At 49.0% G+C, this 23450-nt stretch overlaps 1 protein-coding gene across 1 annotated transcript in view; it reads left to right on the top strand.

Moving 5' to 3' along the window:
- UNC13B (unc-13 homolog B) overlaps positions 1–23450 on the top strand; it is a 189573-nt gene that overhangs the window by 8238 nt on the left and 157885 nt on the right. The window contains exons 2-3 of the mRNA XM_054986491.1: positions 21177–21206; positions 21882–21981. Coding sequence (XP_054842466.1) covers positions 21177–21206; positions 21882–21981 — 130 coding nt within the window. The remainder of the gene's footprint in view (positions 1–21176; positions 21207–21881; positions 21982–23450) is intronic.

The following is a 23450-nucleotide window of genomic DNA, read 5'->3' as shown; positions in this document are numbered from 1 at the left end:
TTGATATCCAGAGATGCCTGCAGTGGGGCTGTCCTCTGATAGTGGAGGTGGAGGGAGACATCTGTGGCTAAACAGCTCCCTGCCCTCCTGTCTGGTTTCCAGGCACGGCAACCCTGCTGCACTCTCTTCTCCCTGGCCCATATTTCCTAAATAATTTGAATTCTGCAAATACCGACTACTGGAGATATACAGTAACCAGAAACTGTGCACGCTTTGATGGCTTTGAGAGCCGTGTCTGGCCCCGGGTGCTTGTACCATGGCTTGCGTATGTGGCCATAAGCTCTGCAGACTCAAGGAGGTGGGCTGTGGTAAATCTCTGCAGCTGGTAAAGACGAGGCACCGATTGCCTTAGTGGAGGGGAAGCCCCGCTGTGACCGTCTGCGTGCCATCCTTATTTCAGTGCTTGGCAGGATCTGTGGCCCCTGCTGAGGGAAGTGCCAGAGTTGAGGTTTCTGGTTCATATTCAGGCCTTCCAGCAGGCAGGGAGATGCAGTCACCCAACAGCAGTACCGGGTCTGCTGAAGACACAGGACAAAGGGACGCACCAGCGACTGGTGTGACTACTAGCAACATTGAGAAATGCCCTGGTGAACATTTCAATCTACCGGGGCATTTTTCCACTGACCCAAGTCACCATTTTTCAACAGGAATTTCAAAACAACATTGGATTTAGATACTGCCCTTCAGGACAATTTAACACCCACTCAGAGCAGTTTACTAAGTGTGTTGTTATTATCATCACGACAATCACCCTGTGGGGTGGATGGGGCTGAGAGAGCTCCAAAAGAGCTGTGACTGACCCAAGGTCACCCAGCTGGCTTCAAGTGGAGGAGTGGGGAATCAAACCTGGCTCTCCAGGTGAGAGTCCTGCTGCCATAGTCAGTACCTGGATGGGAGACTACCAAGGAAGACTGTTAGAGCGAGTGTTAAACTACGCTGCGGAATTAAACGCCGAGCTGGTCAGAGAGGCAAAAGCTTTATTTGAGGAAGTTACATACTTGAGGGAAAGGGGGAGAGATAGATCCTAGCTATCTGACTACATCTTGCAGAGACAGAGAAAGAAGTGTGGCAGGAGAGAGAAGAAGCAGGATATTGCCCTGTTTAGCCCAATAGGAGACAAGACAAGGAAATGACCCCCAGGAAACAAGAGAGGTGCTACTCTCACTGTCCTAACTAAGTGATCCTTGCTGCCCCCTGCATGGTAGGCTCTTCTTCCCTTCTGGCTGCTGCAGTACACCAGACATTGTTATTTCTAACAAAGACTAGGGTTGCTCTACGGCAGAAGGAAATGCCAAACCACCTCTGCCCATCTTTTGCCTTGAACCCCCTGCGGTTTGGGCTCTCGTGAGCTGATTGTGACTCGGTGGCACTTCATTCTTCTTGATTGTCTTAACGGGGGGTACATTTTTAAAAAATCTCAGCAGGTGTTGAATGGCTCTGTTACCACAAAATACAGTCCTGGTGAACGGCCGCTGTGCTCATCTTGTATACGTTTGTGGTTTGCATAGAGATGCTGCAGCTTGCTCCTCTTGCGTTCTCCCCTCCCCCTCCCCATCTGCTTCTATCATTCTCTGGGCTGAGGCATTTGATGAAGTGGGCTCTACCCTATGGACGCTCCTGCTTCAGAAAGTCTGTTTAGGGAGCCACAATATGCCTGTTGGTTAAGATGAAATACGGTGAGTGTAGTAGAGTGACAGAGCAGCACCAAACCCTCTGGCTGTTGGGCAAGCCCAGACTCTGTTTCCTTGTTCCAGCAACCAGGCTTGATCTCTGCCATTGCTGTAGGCCTGCTCAGTGGAGCCAGGAGTTATAGTTAGGGTTAAGGTTAGAGTGAATTCTTGGGGGACCCTGTCCCCTCGTTTGACGAATATGCTCCTGCCTTTTTCTAGAAATCATAGCATAATAGGGTTGGAAGGGACCCCCAAGATCATCTAGTCCAACCCCCTGCACCGTGCAGGAAATGCACAACTACCTCCTCCCACACCCTCAGAGGAGGAGGCAAGTGTACATGCCGTGCAGTCAGGGCTGGTCACCAGAGGTCAGAATTGGCACCTGAGGCTCTGTCGCTCTTCTGCTTTGCACCGAGAGGAAGGAGCCAAGCTCTCAGCACGCTCAGACTGTGGCCAGACGCCTTTGATCATCAGGGGAGGTTTATCTTGGGCTACCTGTGAACAAAACGTCAGCTTTGTTTCTCCTGTGCAAGTTTCCAACTAGGGCATAAAACCAGTGAAGTTTGGAAGAGAACGGCCATCAGCAGAACTATCTGCTCGGAGGGCTGCTTTTTCATGAGCTGATCATTTCCCAGTACAAAGGGATTTACTTTAAAGCAAATCTAATCATCAAAGTCTCCCGAGGGGAAGTTGCAAATTGCAGTAGGATTCATTTTAGAATTAAACGTGCACCTGCTTTGATGAGGGAGGGAGGGGAGCATTTGGGACGTGGGCAGTCACGGTTCTGGGCATGAAATCTGCTTCCTAATTGCCTTTTGAAGAAGCAGTTTATCCTCTGGAAAAAAGTTACCTGGAGACATACCCACTCTGAAACGTGGCCTAAATTATTGTCCTTCTTCTTCTTTTTGTTTGGGGAACCAGGTCATCCAAATGAGTTGTCTGTTTCTCTTGCCAGCGTCAGCAGGATTAACATCCCATAATCTCAGTGATTGAATTAGAGATTTTGTTCCTGTCCTCACCGCTCAGTTCAAAGCAGCAGCTGGGCAGAAACTCAAGGGTGATTCTTGAATGGGAAACCAACAGGGATAACTAGACAATCAAAACCCTGCATTTCCAACTGTACAAACTGGCTGGAAAACAACAACACACATACACCTACCACAACATTAACAATACCACCAACAGCATTCGATTTATATACCACCCTTCAGGACAACTTAATGCCCACTCAGAGCAGTTTACAAAGTATGTCATTATTATCCCCACAACAAAACACCCTGTGAGGTGGGTGGGGCTGAGAGAGCTCCGAGAGAGCTGTGACTGACCCAAGGTCACCCAGCTGGCTTCAAGCGGAAGAGAAGTGGGGAATCAAACCCGGTTCTCCAGATTAGAGTCCCATGCTCTTAACCACTACACCAAACTGGCTCTCACCAAACATTGTCAGGAAAGCATTTGGAACTTTCCATCTCAAGACCAACATCCATCAAAAATAATCCCCGCAAATCTAGGATAACAAAAGATCTAAACTGACAACACGTACCTCCACTCTCTCTTATTTTACAGGCCAACCTTTGTTCAAACCAGCAGAAAACAGAGAATCCTTCAAGAACTGAAGAAAGAGTAATCTGGTTAGACCTATAGATGTAAGAAAAAACAAAAATATATTGGAAAAAGCAAAACTTGAGGAAATAGCAAAAACACAAATTCCGTGGTATGAATATCTGCAGATGAAACACCTAATAGATGTCAGATCTGTGGCTAAATAATAATTGTAAACCAGACTACCTTCTGCAATCAGACAAGAGTCCATCGTTTCCAAAAAGATTTACTGAAAAAGCAATCATTATAGTCCACTGGCCCAGATGCAATATCCAGGCTGGTACACGTGTATTGTTACGAATGACAGGCAAAGCATGAGTTACAAAGTATCAGAACCCAGCAGACCCATCCTCCCCCCATAGTTCTCAAAACAATCCCTTTGAAGCTGAGAAAGCGAAAGTTTCCCAAGGCTGGAAAAGCGATAGCCAAAACAATCCTCTTCTGTGAGATAGCTGCTAGGAACATCTTGGCACCTGTGAATAAAGCACTTAGAACACTGAAAGAATTAATATGGAGTCCCTTTGGTTACACACACAGGAGGAACATTCTAACCCTGACAATAGAAAGCCCAAACATCAAGACCACATTAAGTAAACCACTATGAATTTGAACCATTGATAAAACATGAAATGGGCAACAATAAAGGCACCATATCTAAACTTTACGATATTCTGTCTAAGCTAACAAACCCCCAAATTATGCCTTACCAAAAAGCCTGGCACAGAGACTGCAAAATAACCCCCAGTGAGGAAAAATGGTAAGGCACATGGCAATCACATATATTTACTACAAAAACCATCGTTATAATGCAGTCCATGAAAATCATGACAAGACGGTATTTGACTCCAACAAAAACGCACCATATCAATTCAGAAATTTCTCCAAAATATTGGAAGAAATGTCGGGGAAAGGCACTTTTATTCATTGCTGGTAGGAGTTTATATTCAACAATTTTGGGCTAAATTGGTTAAACATATCAAACTCATAACCAATTATTCATCCCCACTGACGCCGGAAATCATTCTCCTAAATGATTGGCAAAATGACTCAATCCCAAATGTATGCAAAAATTGGATTGCAGATCTTTTATCAGCTGCTAAATCAACAGTCACCTCAATGTGGAAGGAAAGCTGATCCCCAACCATTTCTAATTGGCTTTCCCGAGTTTACTATGGAAAAACTCATGGACCAAATGAAACAATCGGAATTACTACATTTTAAATCACATTTCTTGTAGCAGTGGTTTCCTGTCTTAGAATTCTTGACAAAAAAATGGTTTTGTAAAAAGGCTCTTGGCAACCCAGGATTATTATAATTAGCTTACCTATTTTTGATAACTCTTGAAAAGGCATTAGGAAAATATATACTCAACATCATTGTTAGAGAGTAATAACATGAAAGGAAGATGTATTTTATTCAGAATCTCTAACTTGAATGTAAATAACAACAATTGTGTTAATAGTTTATTGGAAGATTGATACCAAATATAATAACATTCGATTTAATAACATTCGATTTATATACTGCCCTTCTGGATGACTTAAGATGATGAGAAGATGCTTGAGTTGTAAATAACCCCAGGGTAGTTCAAAGAGTCTGTCTCCTGGGTATAGTATAACCAGGTAGCAATTTCAGGGGCCTCAGAGGCATCGGGCCTTTCTGGAACTGGCGCACTTTATTGGGGTATTTCATATTTAAGTTGTAAATTGTAAGTTGTAACTCGGGAAAGGGGAATTGGGGTGTTCATAAAGTGGAGATGTTACTGATGAATTGCTGAGAGAATTTGATCTCTTTATGAATTGACAGCTTATGAATGAATTGAGTTGCTGTCCCCGGAATGAAAGAACTGCTGATTGTACTAATAGTTCCAGATGTGGCGTTAAACATAGAGAATTTTAGAGAAATTCTCCTGAAAATAGATACAGGAAAATAAAATAAAAATGAATTTGCTGCAAATTGGAGTATTATAAAATTGAATGATAACATTAGAATCTCGGGATAAATTTGGAATAGGAGGGAGTGGGGGGAGGGGGGCATTCTGTATCGACTGGGAATTGTCATTGGACTATGGAAATTGAAACTGCCCTTGCATTTATAAGTCGCCTATCATATGGTATGGAGAATATTTTGTGGTTGTCATCATATGGAATATATTGGATACGAGCTGGTGTTATTTTCTGTTGCTGGTGGGACGCTGTTATAGGATGATGGTGAATGCAGGGAGGGTGGCTGGGAGGGGGATAGGGACCCCAGTCCTCTGGGGGCGAGGGAGATATAGCGGTGGGACGTGGTCTAAGATGAAACGGTCACCGAGATACGGAAAGGCTCGGTGCTAGGGCTGCCAGACCCCGGTGGGGGAGGGGGATCCCCGCCCCCACCCCCACTTACCTGGCCAGCGGGGGAGTGCGCACCTTCCATGCGCGCCCCCCTGCGGTGCTGCGCGCCCCCACTCACAGCAGCCCCAGGATCAGGCCTGTTTTGGTCTGGATCGGGGCCCCTGCGGAGCGCAGGAGTGTTTCTGCGCTCCGCAGGGGCCCACAACGGGCTGAATCCGCACCAAAATGGGCCCAATCCACACCCATTTTGGCCTGGATCCGTTTTGGCGTGGATTGGGCCCGTTGTGGGCCCCTGCAGAACACAGGAATGGTCCCACGCTCCACAGGGGTCCAAAATTGGCCCAATCTGCGTCAAAACGGACCTGATCTGTGCCAAAATGGGTGCGGATTGTGCCCGTTTTGGCACGGATTGGGCCCGTTGTGGCGTGTGGGAGCGTTCCTGTGCTCCAGAGGGGCCCACAACGGGCCGATCAGCGCCCCAACGGGGGCTGCGTGATGACGTCACTCCCAGAGCGCGCGCGCGCACACACACACGCGCTCCTCCAAGGTAAGAGCCAGGCCCCAGTCTCCCGCTGGGAGATCGAGGGGGCCTAGCAACCCTGCTCGGTGCCCTTCTAACTTACGTCCCATCCCGAGACACGCAGGTCTTGGAAAAATAAGCTAGGAAAATAAGCCCCCCTTTGACACTGATGTGCAATGCCAGGTCCATAAACAATAAGACCCACACCCTGCAAGATGTCTTTGCAGCAGCAGATGTGGACCTGGCATGTGTGACTGAGACCCGGGTGAGCTTCACCTTCAGGCCGCTCCCTGTCCCCAAGATCCCTAGCATTGATTGTGTGGGACTAGTACGGAGTGATGAAGAAAGTTTGGCTATCTGTTTGGTGTACCGACCGCCCAGCGCACCAGCAGATGCCCTGCCGCGCCTGCTAGGGGTGGTGGCGGGGTGGACTTTGGAGTACCCCAGGCTGATTGCCATGGGGGACTTCAGTGTCCATGTTGACGATGCTGCCTCTGTGCAGACTGGGGATCTGGTGTCGGCCATGGCAGCACTCGAACTTTCCCAATTTGTTTTGGTCCCTACACATAAAGCAGGCCACATGCTGGATTTGATCTTCGGGATGGGGATGGATGTGGTTCTGGATGAGTTAGAGTTGGTGCCATGGTCACGCCATGCGGTCCTCAAGGCTCGGTTGGATATGCCACTCTCCCCCCCCGCCCCCCCCCCGCAAGGGCGGTGAGCTAATTTATGTATTGTCGAAGGCTTTCACGGCCGGAGAACGATTGTTGTTGTGGGTTTTCCGGGCTGTATTGCCGTGGTCTCGGCATTGTAGTTCCTGACGTTTCGCCAGCAGCTGTGGCTGGCATCTTCAGAGGTGTAGCACCAAAAGACAGAGATCTCTCAGTGTCACAGTGACACAGTCTTTTGGTGCTACACCTCTGAAGATGCCAGCCACAGCTGCTGGCGAAACGTCAGGAACTACAATGCCAAGACGACGGCAATACAGCCCAGAAAACCCACAACAACCATCGAGCTAATTTATGCTCGCTTGTGGAGACTTATGGATCCGATTGGTTTCCAGAATGCTCTGTGGGAGCCAGCGCTCCATGGTGGTTCATTGGATGAGCTGGTGGAGGACTGCAAGGTCCGGCTCTCCGAAGCCATCGATGAAATCGCACCCCATCACCCTTGTAACGAAATGGTTACCAAGGGTGAGATGAGTTCTGGTTGCAGTTAATCTGTTTTAAAAGAAAAAAATGTTCCCCATGAGGTCTGATGGGCTGTGGGGCCAGGGAGGGGCCTGCAGGAGTCTTGGTGTGGGACGCCCTTCTTCCTGGACTACAACTCCCAGCTGCCCCGGGTCAAAAAAAAGTGCGGGAAAAATAAGGGGCGGAGCAGCCTCCACAGAAATACCCAGCCCATCCTGAGGGGATGTTAGTCGCCTTCTTGGTTGAAGGAGGAGAGGCTGCTGCTGCTGCTGGGGGAAACCCGGGTGCCTAAGTGTGGAGGGCCTGGGAGGCAGCAGGAAGGGAATAAAAGGGGGGAACCTTCTTCCCTGAGACCCCCCCCCCCTTAAGGTAGAGCCGGGAACAGTGTGGTAGGGGAAGCAGACGGCGGTTCTCCTCGGTTTGATTTTCTGCCCTATGAGCTCTGAACAGGGGGGGGTCTATACCCCCTATGTGTGGTGCCTTTACCTGCTTTGTATATAGTGCTCTGTATATAGTTATTGAATTATACTTTTTTGGAATATAAAGGACCTTGTGGTGCTCTGACTACGTAAGCTCCCCCACTTGGCACGCTACGGGAAGGGAGGGAGCCCGGGAGAACTGATCAGGCCAGACTTTGGTGGGTTGCCAATTCTCCAGGGCCCACCCAAAGATTGGGGAATTCACTTCCCAGTAAGGAACCTCAGCCAGAGGGGTCTCACTGCCCCTCAGTCAGGCGGTGTACAAATCAGTGAGTGGTGGCAGCGACGGAGAGTGTGAGCCACGCCCACCAGGGACGGTGGGAGGCGGATAGCGGGGCTAGCAGGCCGTTGACGGCGGCTCGGTTGCCCGGACTGAGAGCCAGCACCCGTTCCGCCACAACCCTCTTCACCTCTGTGCTTGTCAAGCCCCCTGGTATACGGAGGAGCTATGGCAGAAGAAACGGGAGCTAAGACAGCTTGAGCGTGTGTGGGATGAAGAGGCAAGAACATCTTATAGGGCGCTTATGAAATCCTATGAGGTGGCAGTGAAAGCTGCGAAGAAGGATTTTTACGCAGCTTCCATTGCATCAGCTAGCTCTCGCCCAGCAAAATTGTTCAATGTGGCACGGTCATTGGACTCCCTATCGGGGAGACCGTCAAAATTTGAATTCAGACATTAGTTGTGAAACTTTTGAGAGCTTTTTTGCTGACAAAATCCTGTCTCTCCACCATGACTTACTGGCCACGATTGATATGGTATGTTAACCAGGGGCCCCTTGGCTGTCTTCTGGGCCAATATTTGATCATTTCAGCCCACTTTCTGGGGAGGAGGTGGATAGGTTCCTCCGGGTGGTGAGGCCTACCACATGCTTCCTGGTCCCGTGCCCTTTGTGGCTGGTGAAAGCCGGTGTTGATGGACTATGGGGTTCCCTGGAGGCTATTATCAACTTGTCCTTGGGCTCCGGGTTTTTCCCCAGGGTGCTAAAGGAGACTGGTGAGGCCTCTTCTAAAGAAACCATCATTGGATCCTTCCAACCCGGTCAATTACTGCCCAGTCTCGAACCTCCCATTTCTGGGTAATGTGATTGAGCAGGCAGCAGAGAAACAGCTGCAGAGATTCCTAAAAGATACCTCAGCCCTGGATCCTTTCTAGTACGGCTTCCGCCCAGGACATGGGACAGAGACCGTGCTGGTCTCCCTCACAGACAATCTTCGCAGACACCTGGACTGAGGTGGATCGGTGCTGCTGATATTATTAGATCTTTTGGCAGCATTCGATATGGTCGATTATGATCTTCTGACCCACCGCCTCGCCGATGTGGGGATACAGGGGATGGCTGTACAGTGGCTTGTCTTTTTTCTCCATGGACAGAGGGTGGCGTTGGGGGAGAAGTTGTCATCCTGCCACCCATTGTTATGTGGTGTGCCACAGGGAGCAATACTCTCCCCATTATTGTTTAATATCTATATGTGCCCCTTCGCCCAGCTGGTGTGGAGTTTTGGTCTTGGGTGTCACCAGTATGCTGATCACACCCAGTTATATCTGCTGATGGCTGGCTGGCCTGGCTCGGCCCCAGATGCCCTGGAGCATGCTTTTGAAGCCGTGGCTGGATGGTTGAAGCAAAGTCAGCTGAAATTTAACCCCATGAAGACGGTGATCCTGTACTTGAGCCACAGGTGCATGGATTTGCGGCTCTGGCTCTCAGCCTTCGATGGGGCATTGCTACTCCAGGAGCAGGAGCCTGGGGGTGATCCTAGATGCCTCCTTGAAAATGGAGGCTCAGGTAGCAGAAGTTACCAGGTCTTCTTTTTTACATCTTCGACAGACCAAGCAGCTTGCCCCTTATCTCTCGACCGCAACTTAATGACAGTGATTCAGGCAGTGGTCACCTCTAGGCTAGACTACTGTCTACATGGGGCTACGTGAGGCTTCCCTTGAGTCTGCTCCGGTGGTTTCAGCTGGTTCAAAATGCAGCAGTGTGTGTCATCACTGGAATGCCTAGTAGTGCACATATAACTCCGGTATTGCACCAGCTGCATTGGCTGCCAGTGGAGTACCGAATCAGATTCAAGGTTTTGGTACTTACCTATAAAGCCCTATGTGGACTGGGACCTGCGTATCTTTGGGACCGCCTCTCCCTATATGTGCCCCAGAGGACATTCCAGTCAAGTGACAAACAACTGCTAGTGGTCCCTGGCCCCAGAGAGGCCCACTTAGCCTCGACCAGAGCCAGGGCCTTTTCGGTCCCATGCTCTTAACCACTACACCAAACTGGCTCTCAATGTTTCTTGTTCATTATATAAGATTTTGCAACAAAAATTAAATATTTTTTTTTAAAAAATTGCATTTCCCATAAAAGCCATCTAGCTGGGTTGGGGTGCATTGCACTATCAGTAGTGTAACCAGAATTTTTTAAAACAATGGCAAGGAAACCTATTTGTCAATTTCAGCAGTGGCAGGAAAGGCAAAAAAACATCAAGGGAACACATGGCTGTGAAATTATCAGGAGATTTATCATGGTTGGAAAAGTAAGCCATCTTTTTTTTAAACAACAACAAAGCCTTTATTGGCATATCTCAGGTTATCGATACAGGCAGTAAATCAATATAATGGTAACAAGGGTAATTTGAGTGAAAGCAGTTAGACGTTTTTCAATCAATCCTTGATTACCAGACTTAAAAATAGGGCTACCTTTTCAGTTATTTTGGATGATGAATCATTCAGAAGACGGTACACCATTAAGGCTGCTGAATGGCCCAGCATATTAAGTAAAATTGGGTCTAAAAGATTAGAACGTATATCAGCAGACTGAGAACAATGGTGTAGGATATGAGGAACCGACTTAACTAATTATAAATTGGGCACAGTAGATCATTGGGTGGGAAAAGTACAGTATTATAGAAGCAATGGAAGAAGAAATATTGGCTTCTTCCTTGCTTCTCCAAGAACTTTATAATTCAATGTAGCGTGCTCTGTTTTTATTGCATATGGATGGGCATGTTCCTGGCAGAGGAAAATGTTTGAAATCTAGTTATTCCATAATTCTCTCTTAAAGGAAGATGATTTGGGTTTCTGGGTGAAATAAGAGGCTGCAAAGTTAGTGAAACCAAGTGGAGTCTCTGTCAGGCAGCCAAGCCAGCCTGCCTGGCTTGGCTGCCTGACAGATAGATGGTATTCTCTTGTGGGGAGGTGGTGCTCTGTTGTCTTGGTGCTGGAAGGAAGGCAGTGGGAGGGCTTCTGGTGTCCTGGCCTCACTGACAGTCCTTTAGATGGCACTGGATTTCTAGCCACTGTGTGTGACAGAATGTTGGACTGGATGGGCCACTGGCCTGATCCAACATGGCTTTGCTTATGTTCTTATGTTCTTATGCCTGCCATACCTGTGAATGGGTAGTGGGGTAGCTTCCCCCTTCACTGTATCTTGCTTTGCTTGGGCCGAGTGGTGTTATCAGTGCAGCTGGAGCGGCGTGTCTGGGAACAGACCTTGGGAATTTCAGCTCTGCATCTCTTTCAGGACTTTCGCGCCCAATTCAGCTGACTCTTGTTTGGACTGGGGGGAGGGGACCGGAGGTAGGACCTCTCGGGGAAGTCTGGGCTTTGGCATTCCAGGCAATTACTCTGTGCCGTGCTTTACTAGTATGGATTCCTAATAAAGACCTTCAGCTCATGTAGCTGTGCCTGATGAAGTGGAGAGTCTGAGACAGTCCTTTAGCCAGGCCTGAGGGTCTCCTGCCTTCACCAACTGTTTGGCACTGCCTGCATATTATTAGGAGCAATCAGAAATTGAGGAGGAAGATGTGCTGATTCAGGAAAAATCAACATTTGGGGAGGGGAGAGCAGCAGGAGTCTCTCCCGATTTGGACAGGTCTCTGCAGTAGTGGGGGAGGCCGGAGCCCAGGGCGTGGCGGCAGGAGCTGCACACACCACTTGTTCTTGCTGACTTTTGTTAAGCCAAAGCCAGCCAAGGCCACAGCGATGCTTCCTCATCTTTCAGGCTCATCCTGTCTTGGTGTCTCTCTTGATGATGGACAGTGTTCAGTCTGCTGGTATCCATCATGGCAGGTTCTGTTATGGTGGAAGGAAGATGCCCTGCTAAGACTAACCCTTGGCAATCACTGCCGCTCACAGCCTTGGCTTGCCCTTGGACCTTTCAGGCTGGACTGGTGGACTGGAGCATGCGGCCAGAGCCTTTCCCCTTTGAGAGAGATCCGTAGCCTTTGCGATGTGGAGCCGCTGTCCGGTATGCCTCTCTAGCTGTATTACTTGTGGCGAGAGAGGGAGGTGGCCAGTTGGTGAATCCCCTGAATGGCTGTAGTACATTGCACTCTTATTTGCATGGAAGAGCCATCAAATTCAGTAGGCTTTGAGGACTTCAGGTGGCAGAAGCCAGGGGTCCTTCCTATATCTGCCAGTGCCATTTTAGAAGTGTTTTTCTAATTCTTTTAAAATTGCTGTGGGGCGATCTGGTGTGCGCATGTGACGTAGAAATGGGGGTGGGTTTTGGCACCTGAAAGGCATAGCGGGTGGGAGGAGAGCGCCTGGGGCTGCCCCACTCGCTCTGGGTGGGACGTCGTGACAATTTTAAAAGCACCACAAATGCTTCTGAAACGGTGTTGGAAGACATAGAATAGACATGTGGCTGCTGATGCTCTCAGTTTGGTAGGGCTGCCAGGTCATCATGCCCTTCCTGGGGGAGAGCCTGCACTCACTGGGAGGGTCTTCTTCACACACTCACGGAGACCACACGATGACGTCACTTCCTCAAGTGATGTCATCGCACCAGCAGTGGGCGCGCTCCCTTGCTTTGGGCAGGGCCAGTTCAGCCTGTTTGGGGCCAAAATTGGCCCCTACCGAGTGTGGGAGCATGCTCGGTCGGCACCAGTGTGATGGCATCACTTGACCAAGTGATGCTGTTGTGCCTGCTGCTCGCTTGCTTGGGTTGCCTGCTGGTGGCGGGCGATTGCTGGGTGGTTTGCCACCTCCCGTTGATCACCAGCCATCAGTGGGCAACGGGGCAAACCTCCGGGAGATTGCTCACCACCGGCAGGTAACTGGGACCCCCTACTTGAGTTTGGCTTTTGGAGGTTAACTAGATGTTTTGGAATATAGTAAAGAGTCCAATAGCACCTTTAAGACTAACCAACTTTATTGTCGCATAAGCTTTCGAGAACCACAGCTCTCTTCATCAGGTGCATGCATGCTCCAGCTTCTCATTGCCTAGGAGATGGTTTCAGGTGGATAGCCATATTGGTCTGCAGTAGAAGAGCAAGATTCCAGTCCAGTAGCACCTTAAACACCAACAAGATTTCCAGAGTATAAGTTTTTGAGAACCACAGCTCTCTTCGTCAGATGCATTGTCAGACAAAGAGAGCAGATGCATCTGACAAAGAGAGCTGTGGTTCTCGAAAGCTTCTGCGACAATAAAGTTGGTTAGTCTTAAAGGTGCTGCTGGACTCTTTGCTATTTCTCAGTTACAGACTGACACGACTGATTCCTCTGGTTAGATGTTTTGGGGTGTTGGTCCAGACTGTGGTATGGTATTGAGCCAGCTATTTTAACGTCTTCTAATAATTTGACTTTAATTCTACTGTTGGTTCCTATGTTGGTTTTTAACGTACATTGTTAAATGGTGGAAGAACCTCGTGAGTCAAATAAATGAATAAAAGCATAGAAAGGGGTGTGTTGGCAGAGAAGCGAGTTGCTCCAATTAGAATCCTTTTCATTAAAATGAAATCACTTGTATATACCCTTTTGTTGGCTTACGCTGATCTTTGCTAGTCTTCCCACCCTGGGAGTTCTGGTGCTGGTGCTGCCTTTCGTATGGAGAAAGCATAAAGATTCCTTCCGGGACACGGGGGTGGGGTGGGGTTCTGGTTGGGACCAGGGCCGGATCGACGCTTGCTGCGGGGGCGGGGGGGGTGCCCCAGCGTGATGACGTCACGGGGATGACGTCATCACACAGCGCCAGGAGCGCGCGCGTGTGTGTGTAGAGCCTAACTACGGTTGCCCTGGGCGCTGGCAACCGTAGATCCAGCCCTGGTTGGGACGCAAGTCCCAGATGGGAGGGGTGGGCTGTGAGGAGGCCAGGGACCTTTTGTTGGGTTCTCTCTGTCCTGCTGGTTTCACTGCTTCAGACCCACACTTTTCTAATGCTGCTGAAAAACATCTTACAAAATAGATCTAGGAATGACTGGCTTTGCAAACAGTGTATTGGATTTAGGGAGCATGTAATCTTTTGACCATCTGCTCATTTTTTCTGTGTCAGCAGATGAGATCCTCCTTTCTGTTCCAAATTCGGCTTGAAGAGATGTGCTTGTTCAACGCCTCCGTCCTTTCCCAGCACTTCAGGCTGGCCCCTCCTCCAGCACTTCCCTTCCTGTGCCTGGGAATGGCCCTTGCACGGAAGTGAGTGGAGCCTGCCGGGCAGGCCCTCTTTGCTCTGGGGAGGAGAGATGAGAGAGCCTCCTGGCAGTGCATGCCAGTTTGGGCAACTGTGGGTGGCGGCAGCCGGCCACGGCAGAAGAGATCATCTTGCCTGTGACAGACATGCAGGGTGCTAAAGAGGAGAGGAGCTGTGGAGCCGGTGGGAGTTGGGTCGGCAAGGTGGAAAACCGGAGGGTTTTTTCTGCACCTGTGTGTATGTTCTGCTTAAGTGTATGAGATAGATAATGTATACATTTATCTGTTTTATCTAAATAATGACTATAAACATACTCAGAATTAGAGAAGTTGCAAGAAGCCATTGCCACTTAGTGAAAAGGTGTGTGTGTTTGTGTGTGTGTAGTTTATTTTTACTTCATTTGTAGCCCACCCTTCTCTCCAACGGGGATGCCAGGTGGCTTTCATCATTCTCCTCTCATTGCCTTTACCCTCACAAAAACCTTGTGAGCTAGGCTGAAAGGGTGTCACTGGCCCAATATCACCCAGTAAGCTTCCGTGACAGAATTCATGGATTCGAACCTGGGTCTCCCAGATCCCAGCCTGACACTCTAACCAATATACCATGTTGGCTCCCAGAAAGAAGCCATCATAGATAAGTGGAAACCATCATAGTCCCCGTAAACAGAAAACATCATAGTCTCCTATATTCCTTAACCATCACCAGTAGGAGAACGCTTCGATCTACCAGGACATTCCGTCAAGGACTTAAAGGTCACCATAGTTCGACAGAAACATTTCAAAAGCAAAATCCAATGGGAAGCTGCTGAATTGGAATTCATGTGTAAATTCAAAGGAGTTAGCCGTGTTAGTCTGTAATTGCAAAATAGTAAAGAGTCCAGTAGCACCTTTAAGACTAACCAACTTTATTGTAGCATAAGCTTTTGAGAACCACAGCTCTCTTTGTCAGATGCATCTGCTCTCTTTGTCTGACAATGCATCTGACGAAGAGAGCTGTGGTTCTCAAAAACTTATACTCTGGAAATCTTGTTGGTGTTTAAGGTGCTACTGGACTGGAATCTTGCTTTTCTACTGCAGACCAATATGGCTATCTACCTGAAACCATCTCCTAGGCAATGAGAAGCTTTCAGAATACTGTAGCTTCTAAGTTAAAGGGCCTGCTTTAAAATAAGGCCTGGTAGGGCATGTACGGATGGAAACTGTGTGTTTGCACCTTTCTTTTGTATTTCTTGCTCAGTCTGTTGCTGTGCAGAGAGTATGTGTGTGGACTTTTTGTGTTTAATAAATTCCTAATATTTTAAATGCTGGTAGGGTTTTTTGTACTATGTAGACCACCACCATTTGAACATAATTTTATGTGGGTAGACATGTTGGTCTGCAATAGAACAGCAGGATTTGAGCCCGGTGGCTCCTCAGAGACCAACAAGACTTACAGGGTGTCTGCTTTCAAGAGTCAGCGCTCCCTTCCTCAGACATGAGTAGCCAGAGATGGGTGGGGTGTTAAAAGGGTGCAAAGGTACAAGGCAGCTTGATTTGACCAGAAATCAGCATCTGCAGTGAGATAATGCGTCTGATGAAGAGAACTGTGGTTCTTGAAAGCTTATGCTACAGTAAAGTTGGTTAGTCTTAAAGGTGCTACTGGACTCTTTTCTATTTTGCTACTGCAGACTAACATGGCTAACTTCTCTGGATCTATGTGGTGAGATAAGAACCAGTTCAGTCCCAAGAAGGGGGGTCCATTGTTCTGAACTTGTGAATGAACTCCATTTCAGCAATCTCACATTGTAATCTCCCCTTGAAGCTTCTTTGTTTGAGGACAGCCATTTTAGGTCAGCAATGGAACGTTCTGGAAGATAAAAATGTTCTCCCATGGCTTTTTGAGTGTTGTGATTTCTAATGTCAAACTTATGTCCACTTGTCCTTTTGCATAGGGACTGACCATTGGAACATGCTATTCAAAGCAAGTGCTGGGAGAAGGGAGGCTGGTTGGATTGCTAATTCCACTTAGTGCACAAGTGCGATAAGCCATCCCATGATAATCAGTCCCTGGGAGTGGGAGATGCGGGCACTTGGCGGGGCCTTTAACCGGCAGCCCAGAAGGGAAGCTGGGAGTGCTGGCTCTCTCAGCAGGTAATTCCCTAAATGACCAGGTGGTGGCAGCGTACCAAACGAGAACGGAAAGAGAACTGCTCTGAGGGTCAAGTGGTTGTGCCAGGCGCAGACTTGGTTGGTTGTCGGGTGCCTAGATGCCTCAGAGGCATGGACAGAGTGCAGGCCAACGGGGCTGTTCTGCCTCAGAATCCAAATGTATAGAGCGGGAGCAGGTATGAGCTTGCTGACTCGGCCCCCACCGGTATACAAACCCTGGTTTGTAAGCATGGTATCCGACCTTCTGGGGCCACAGAAAACTACTCTTGGCCATCCTCTATATGACAGCCCTTCAAATAGTTGAAGATGGTTGTCATATCACCTCTCAGTTGTCTTCTTTCCTCATAGCAAACTCCTTCAACCTTTCCTTATAGGACTTGGTCTCCAGACCCCTCACCATCTTTGTTGCCCTCTTCTGGACTCACTCCAGCTTGTCTGTATCCTTCTGAAATTGTTGATAGAGTGTAAATAATGCAGCGGAATTACGCTGTGCTGATTAGAGAGGCAAAAAGTTTTATTTGAGGAAGTTACATACTTGATAGGAAAGAGGGAGAGAGAGATCCTTGCTATCTGACTACATCTTGCAGAGAGAGAGAAGAAGTGTGGCAGGAGAGAGAAGAAGCAGGATATTGCCCTGTTTAGCCCAATAGGAGACAAGACAAGGAAATGACCCCCAGGAAACGAGAGAGGTGCTGCTCTCACTGTCCTAACTAAGTGATCCTGGCTGCCTCCTGCATGGTAGGCTCTTCTTCCCTTCTGGCTGCTGCAGTACACCAGACATTGCTATTTCCAACAATTGTGGTGCCCCAAACTGAACACAATACTCTAGGTAAGGTCTAACCAGAACAGAGTAGAGCGATACCATCACTTCTCGTGAGCTGAACACTATACTTCTGTTGATACAGCCTAATATCGCATTTGTCTTTTTAGCTATCACATTACACTGCTGACTCATGTTCTGTGTATGGTCTACTAAGACCCCTAGATCCTTTTTGCACATACTACTGCCAAGACAAGTCTCCCCCATCCTATAATTATGCATTTGATTTTTCCTACCTAAATGCAGAACTTTGCATTTATCTGTTGAAATTCATTTTGTTTGTTTTAGTCGAGTTTTCTAGCCTGTCAAGATCATCCTGTATCCTGACTCTGTCTTGTACTGTATTTGCTACCCCTCCAAATTTAGTGTCAATTCGTTTTTGTAGTATTTAGTCTCGATTAGTATTTGTAGTATTTAGTATCAATTTAGTATCTAGGTTTCTTCCCCACAATTGGAAAAATTAACACTCCCCCCACCCTGAAATGGAGGGAGTAGAAATGTTGAAGATGGGAGGGGAGGTTTTTTTTTTTTCTGAACCCCTCCCCACTCCCCGGCTGCTCATTTTTCTGATGGAAGAATGGCAAAGAGAATTTGGGGGATGGTGTGCAGGCGGGTGGCCGTTCAGAGGTCAGATGGGAGGCTTCGATTTCCTGGAGCTGTGCTGCTGCTGCTGCTGCCGCCGCCCCGGGTTGTCCACCCCTGCATGTCTGCTCTGTGCTCCTGGCAGCTTAAGGAGGGTAAATCTGGGAGGCTGTTTGAAATGTGGCATAGTGTAAGCAAGGTAACACTGAGGGCTTCGTGCGCTGTGTATATGCATATATATGCACAGTGTGGCATGGTGGTTAGAGTGCCAGGCCAGGATGAAATCCCCACTCTGCCACGGAAGCGCCACTTGCTTGGGTGACCTTGGGCCAGCCACACGCACACACCGAGAGTTCACCCACCTCTCGGGATAAAACAGAGGAGAGGGAAAGATGTGAGCCTCTTTTGGTTCTTGTTCAGGAGGAAGGCAGAGTATAAATGGAGTAAATAAATCAAAATTGCGCATTCAGAATAAGCAGAATTCTTCAAAACACGGCTTTTGTAAGTAGTAGGGTTTTGCAAAGATGCATGTGTTGGAGCAGAGAGATCTTCTGGTATCTTTCTTGTGCAACTCTGAGCATCCCAGGGCTTTGCCATACGGCGGGGATAAACCCCTTTCCCCTGGAAGAAGGAGCTGAGTGTTTGTACTTTGCAGCATTCACATGAAGCTTTATGTGTGGGGTGGTGATGCAGCAGGAGAGCGAATTATAGGATGGGTTGAAGATGCTGGATGATAAATGAACCTTTGGTCTGAATGGCCCGACTGCTGGACAAGTCAGAGAGACGGGTGCTGGAGTTCTAACTGAAGTGAATTAAGCGGCTTATTGGACATAATAATGCAAGAAAGGGGAAAAGGATAAACGGAAGCATAAATAGGGATTATAGGCATAGTGAAGAGTGAACTGAAATGAATACATTGCAAGTGGAAAAGCAAAGGGTTAGATGATAGCAAAGAGGTAAGTGCCATTGAATTAGGCCTACATTTCTGGCTTTCTTCTATGTCTTTAAAGCCATAATTACCTATCCGAGGCACACGATGACAACAGGAACCAACCTGGTTTAAAACAACAAGTGAGTGACCTCAGAAAGACCTCATTCCAAATAACCTAACCAGCCTGGTTAAACCCATCTGACCCTTTATCCATTTTTTCAACCAGAGGTGGCAACTGAAGTATGAATTTTAGTTTAGCGCCTATTTTTTTCCTCAGGGGAACGAGAATCTGTGTTATTGCAACGCCCCAGGTGGTCCCCAAAACGTTACTCTCAGTCTTTTCTGCTGTCCCTCGACTTGCCTCTCCAAGGGTGTCCCGCTGTCTCCCTGGCTGGCTTCCTTGCCTCGCAAGGTTCTTGTACCAGTTGGATTCCCAGGCTCTCGCCATGGTGGGCACCCCTGCTGAATCTGGGGACCTGCAGATACCAATTTCCATGCAAGAGACCACCTGTCTTTGACCTCTGGTGGGGTTGAGTGCTAGCGCCGCTCTGTAGAGTTCTTTGCCAACTGTCATTCATTCTGGGGAGTGGGATGGGTTTCCCAGCCCCTTCCATGTAATGTAGGCCCCCCAGAGAGGCCCTCTTTCGTCTCATGGGCATCTGAGCATCACAAAACATCAGGCCTTGGATCTTTGCCTCCAACCTTCGAGCTGCTACTGTAGGCCACAGCTCTTACTGGCGAGGCACTGAGATGCTTTCAGCATCTTCGTCCAAAGATGATCTTCTTAATAGCAAACTCTTTTTGCTGCAGCATGTAAAATGCTCCTGAAAATCCACTCATTTTAATCCAGATCACTCACATTTCTTCCTTCCCAAAGCTGCATTATGTAAAACCGGGCACTCTTTTTTAACGATCCAGCAGAAGGCGCTGTTGGCCTAGCAAAGGAGGCCCACTTGCCGGGACCCTGGCTGCGTATGGAATTCCGGTCTGGAGAGCCCCCCCCCCGGCGTTATTTACAGGGGTGGCTCTTCTGGCAAGCAGAACAAATCATCTTATTTACAGGCCGTGCTGCCGTGGCAGGAGCAATTTCTCTGAGCCAAGCGTGCCAGAGGGCTCGCTGACCCTGTCCGTTCATGCTGTCAACTAACTGTTTCTCAGAAGAACTTGCACAAACTCACGTTTTTCATGGACTAAAACCCATCTGACTTCAGGACTGATTCCGCCTGAACCTGCCCTCGTGGTTTCTTGAGGCTTGATGTTGCTAGGGCAACAGTTCTCCAGAATGGACCAACGGTCCGGTCCGTCCAGTCTCACATCCAGTAGCCAAGAGCAGCCAGGCGGATGCTTCGGAGGCGCTCACAAGTAAGGGATTAAAATAACACAATTCTTGTTGTGTTGGCCCCAGCCTCTCTCCAGAGCAAGGCCAACAGCCAGCCTGGCAGGTCTTTCTTGGCTAACAGCCATCGACAGCCTGGGGGGCCCTGAGGAATTGTAGGAGGGGGGGCAACAGACACATCCCACACCCCAAAGGCCCCTTCGGGATTTTCTTGTTTCTTAGGGGATCACCCCCCCACACACACACAGGTTTCCTTCAATTAACTCTCGACTGCTGTTAACCTCTTGTGCCTCCAGGAGTGCACACAGTCGCCTGCAGGCTATTTTGGGATTCCCACCCCCCTTTTGGTTAACTAACAAAACCATGTTTTTCTTCTTACCTGGAGAGCCCCCCCCCCCCAAAGATGAAGAGCTCGGTGCCTTGTGTATCCTGGTTTTGCGGCCTCCGTTGCTAGCACGTGGAAGGGGGGGCCAGCCTCTCCAGTAGCCGTTTACGCCTGTCCTACATGCATTCGCTTCTTTAAGCCATCTAAGCCCCCGTGATTTGCGTAAAGGAGTTCCTTTTGCCAGTCGTGACTGGATGCCATTGAGTTTCATTGGGTGCCCACGTCCTAGGGGAGCCAGAGGTTCTGTTTCTCTGCGGCATTTCCCAGGCGCCTCCGCCCGTTCCTTCTGAGCAGAGGAGCACAGCTCACATCAGTCCTGTGGATGGGCCATGAGTGTGCGGTGAGCACGGCGGCCGTTGCATCAGAAGTCGTGGGGGAGGCTCTGCCCTTCTCCTGCTATTCTCCAGGGGCTAGGGCAGGACAGCGGGCAGCCCAGAGCAGGCTCCCTGGGGCCTTGGTCAAGGGGGGTTGTGGTGGTGGGTGGGCCCTCTCGGCCAGGGCGCTTTGGGTTCTGGGGTGGTGGGCTTTGTTCTCCTTGTCGCTGTTCTCTTGGGGTTTTCACTATCCCCCATTTTTAGAGAAGAAATCTGGGACAAAGCAATTGAGTGGCTTCTTGTTCATGTTCCTTTGTTGTGAATAAATGAGGCTATGGCTGTGGGGCTTCTTTCGCTCTCGTCTGTATTCGAAACATTTAATTAACCAGCAAGGAAAAGTGCTCTGGGGAGGAAGGATCAGCTTACACACTCACTCTCTCTCTTTCTCTCTTTCTCTGTTTTGCAGTTAAGAGAGCCAAGCTCCAGGGGCCCCCAGGTGAGTGCATGTCTTCCTTGGTTGAGGAAGCCACATCACCCCACCGTTGGCGTTCCTGTCCTCTCTATTGCCATGACTCAGGTCAGGTTCTTCCATTGTCTTCTCTGCACCATCTGGAAGGCTTTGCGGAGGGGGTCGCAGTGGAGAACTGCTCCTCGTGTCCAAATAAAGTGGGGGGGAAGAAGGTCTCAGTGGTCACCCAGCTAAAAGCGCACTCCTGCCCCTGCACAAAGCAGCTGGAGGCTGCAGGGCTTGGAGAACGGCCGACTGCTTCACCAAGAGCCGGGAGGTCCCAGGTTGTAGGGCAGCTGCTTGCTGGATTCACCAGCTTCGGGGGGGGGGGGTTGTACCTGAAGCAGCCCAACTTTGCTGCCATCAGTGAAAGTAGAGTGACTCCTGGAATTTGAGGCACTGCCTTGACTGTAGCGTGTATGTGTTTCTGGAAACGTCCCTGTCCCAGTCCTTCCCTAGTTTGCAAAGCCTTGAACAATGGCAACAAAGCGGCAATCTCCAGCCATTCAGGCGGCCTCTGTGGCACCAGCAGGCCAAGCCCTTTCAGTGGCTGAAGCGAGGGGCTTGAGAGAGCCGGTGCTGCCTGGCTTGCACCCTCCCATAACGCTGACCTTTCTGCCACATGACGCCTGCACCTCATGCACACCAACTCTGTCTGTCTAGAAAAATTCAACACGTACGTGACCCTGAAAGTGCAAAATGTGAAGAGCACAACTGTCACCGTTCGAGGGGACCAGCCATGCTGGGAGCAAGACTTCCTCTTGTAAGTATGGCGCTGTGCCCAGCCTGGCATGTGCAGCTCCGGACTGGCATGGCCTTTGGGGCAACTCTCTGCAGTTGGTTTGGGGAAGGGATTTAGGCCCAAGTGGGTCCATGTAGTCTGTTTCCTGCAGCAGAGCGTGAAGACCGCAGTCTTCCTCCAGCGACTGGTATTAAGGGATACTGGACAGGGGGGGTTTCATTGAGCCATCACGGCCAATAGCCACCGTTGGCCTCCTCCTCCATGAATCTGTATAATCTCCATTTAAAGCCAGCTAAACCAGATGCTCTTAAGTATGCCACGTTGCGGTGCAGTCCACGTCAATTATGCATTAGAGGGAGAAGCGCTTCGTTTTATCCGTCCTGAATGTGGTGCCCATCAACTTCCCTGCATGCCCCTGAGTTCTGGAGTTTGTGGAGAGAAAGTTCTCATCATTTCTCTCTCCACTTTCTCTACCTCATGCTTAATTGTATAACTTTCTATCATGTCTTGGTTCTCATTTTTTCTAAACTCCCCACCCCAATTCTTGGTCCAACCCCTTGATTATTTTTGTCTCCCTTTAAAAAGGTAAAGGTAGTCCCCTGTGCAAGCACTGAGTCATTACTGACCCACGGGGGGTGGTTTGCCATTGCCTTCCCCAGTCATCTACCCTTTACCCCCAGGAAACTGGGTACTCATTTTACCGACCTTGGAAGGATGGCAGGTTGAGTCAACCTTGAGCTGGCTACCTGAACCCGGCTTCCGCCAGGGTCGATCTCAGGTCGTGAGCAGAGCTCGGGCTGCAGTACTGCCGCTTACCACTCTGTGCCACGGGGCTCTTTGTCTCCCTTTAATGCACCTTTTCTAATGCCACTATTTCTTTCAGAGATGAGGCAAAAGGCCTGTATGCTCTGTTCCAAATGCAGCACTTCTATAGCTAATATTAATCATCCCTAGTGCGGCATTTACCTTTTTTACTGATTCTTTTTGGTACTGAATTGACTCTTTCAAGCTATCCACTGTGACCCCCCCCCCATATCTTGCTCGTGGTCAGTCACTTCAAGATCAGACTCCATCAGCATAGATCATGGGCCGAGCACATTAAACTCTCAAAACAGTAAAGAGTCCAGTTGCACCATTAAGACTAACCAACTTTATTGTAGCATAAGCTTTCGAGAGCCACAGCTGTCTTTGTCAGATGCATGACGAGCCACAGCTGTGGCTCTCGAAAGCTTGGGCTACAGTAAAGTTGGTTAGTCTTAAAGCTGCGACTGGACTCTTTACTATTTTGCTACTACAGACTAACATGGTTAACTCCTCTGGATCATTAAACTCTCAGGCCCTCAGAAACTCAGCAGGGGGGCTGGTTCAGATGCCCACTCCGGGAGGCTGATGGATCTGCAGGATTTCCTGGCATGTCTTGAGAATTTTCCAGCCAAGTGCAGCCCTGGCCAACCTGCGGAATGTGGAAATGACCTGGGCAGTGGATATGA

The sequence above is a fragment of the Eublepharis macularius genome, chromosome 8 (assembly GCF_028583425.1).
Source record: "Eublepharis macularius isolate TG4126 chromosome 8, MPM_Emac_v1.0, whole genome shotgun sequence".
Lineage (NCBI taxonomy): Eukaryota > Metazoa > Chordata > Lepidosauria > Squamata > Eublepharidae > Eublepharis > Eublepharis macularius.
The sequence above is the reverse complement of the archived record's forward strand: the minus strand, read 5'-3'. Positions and strand labels throughout refer to the sequence as shown.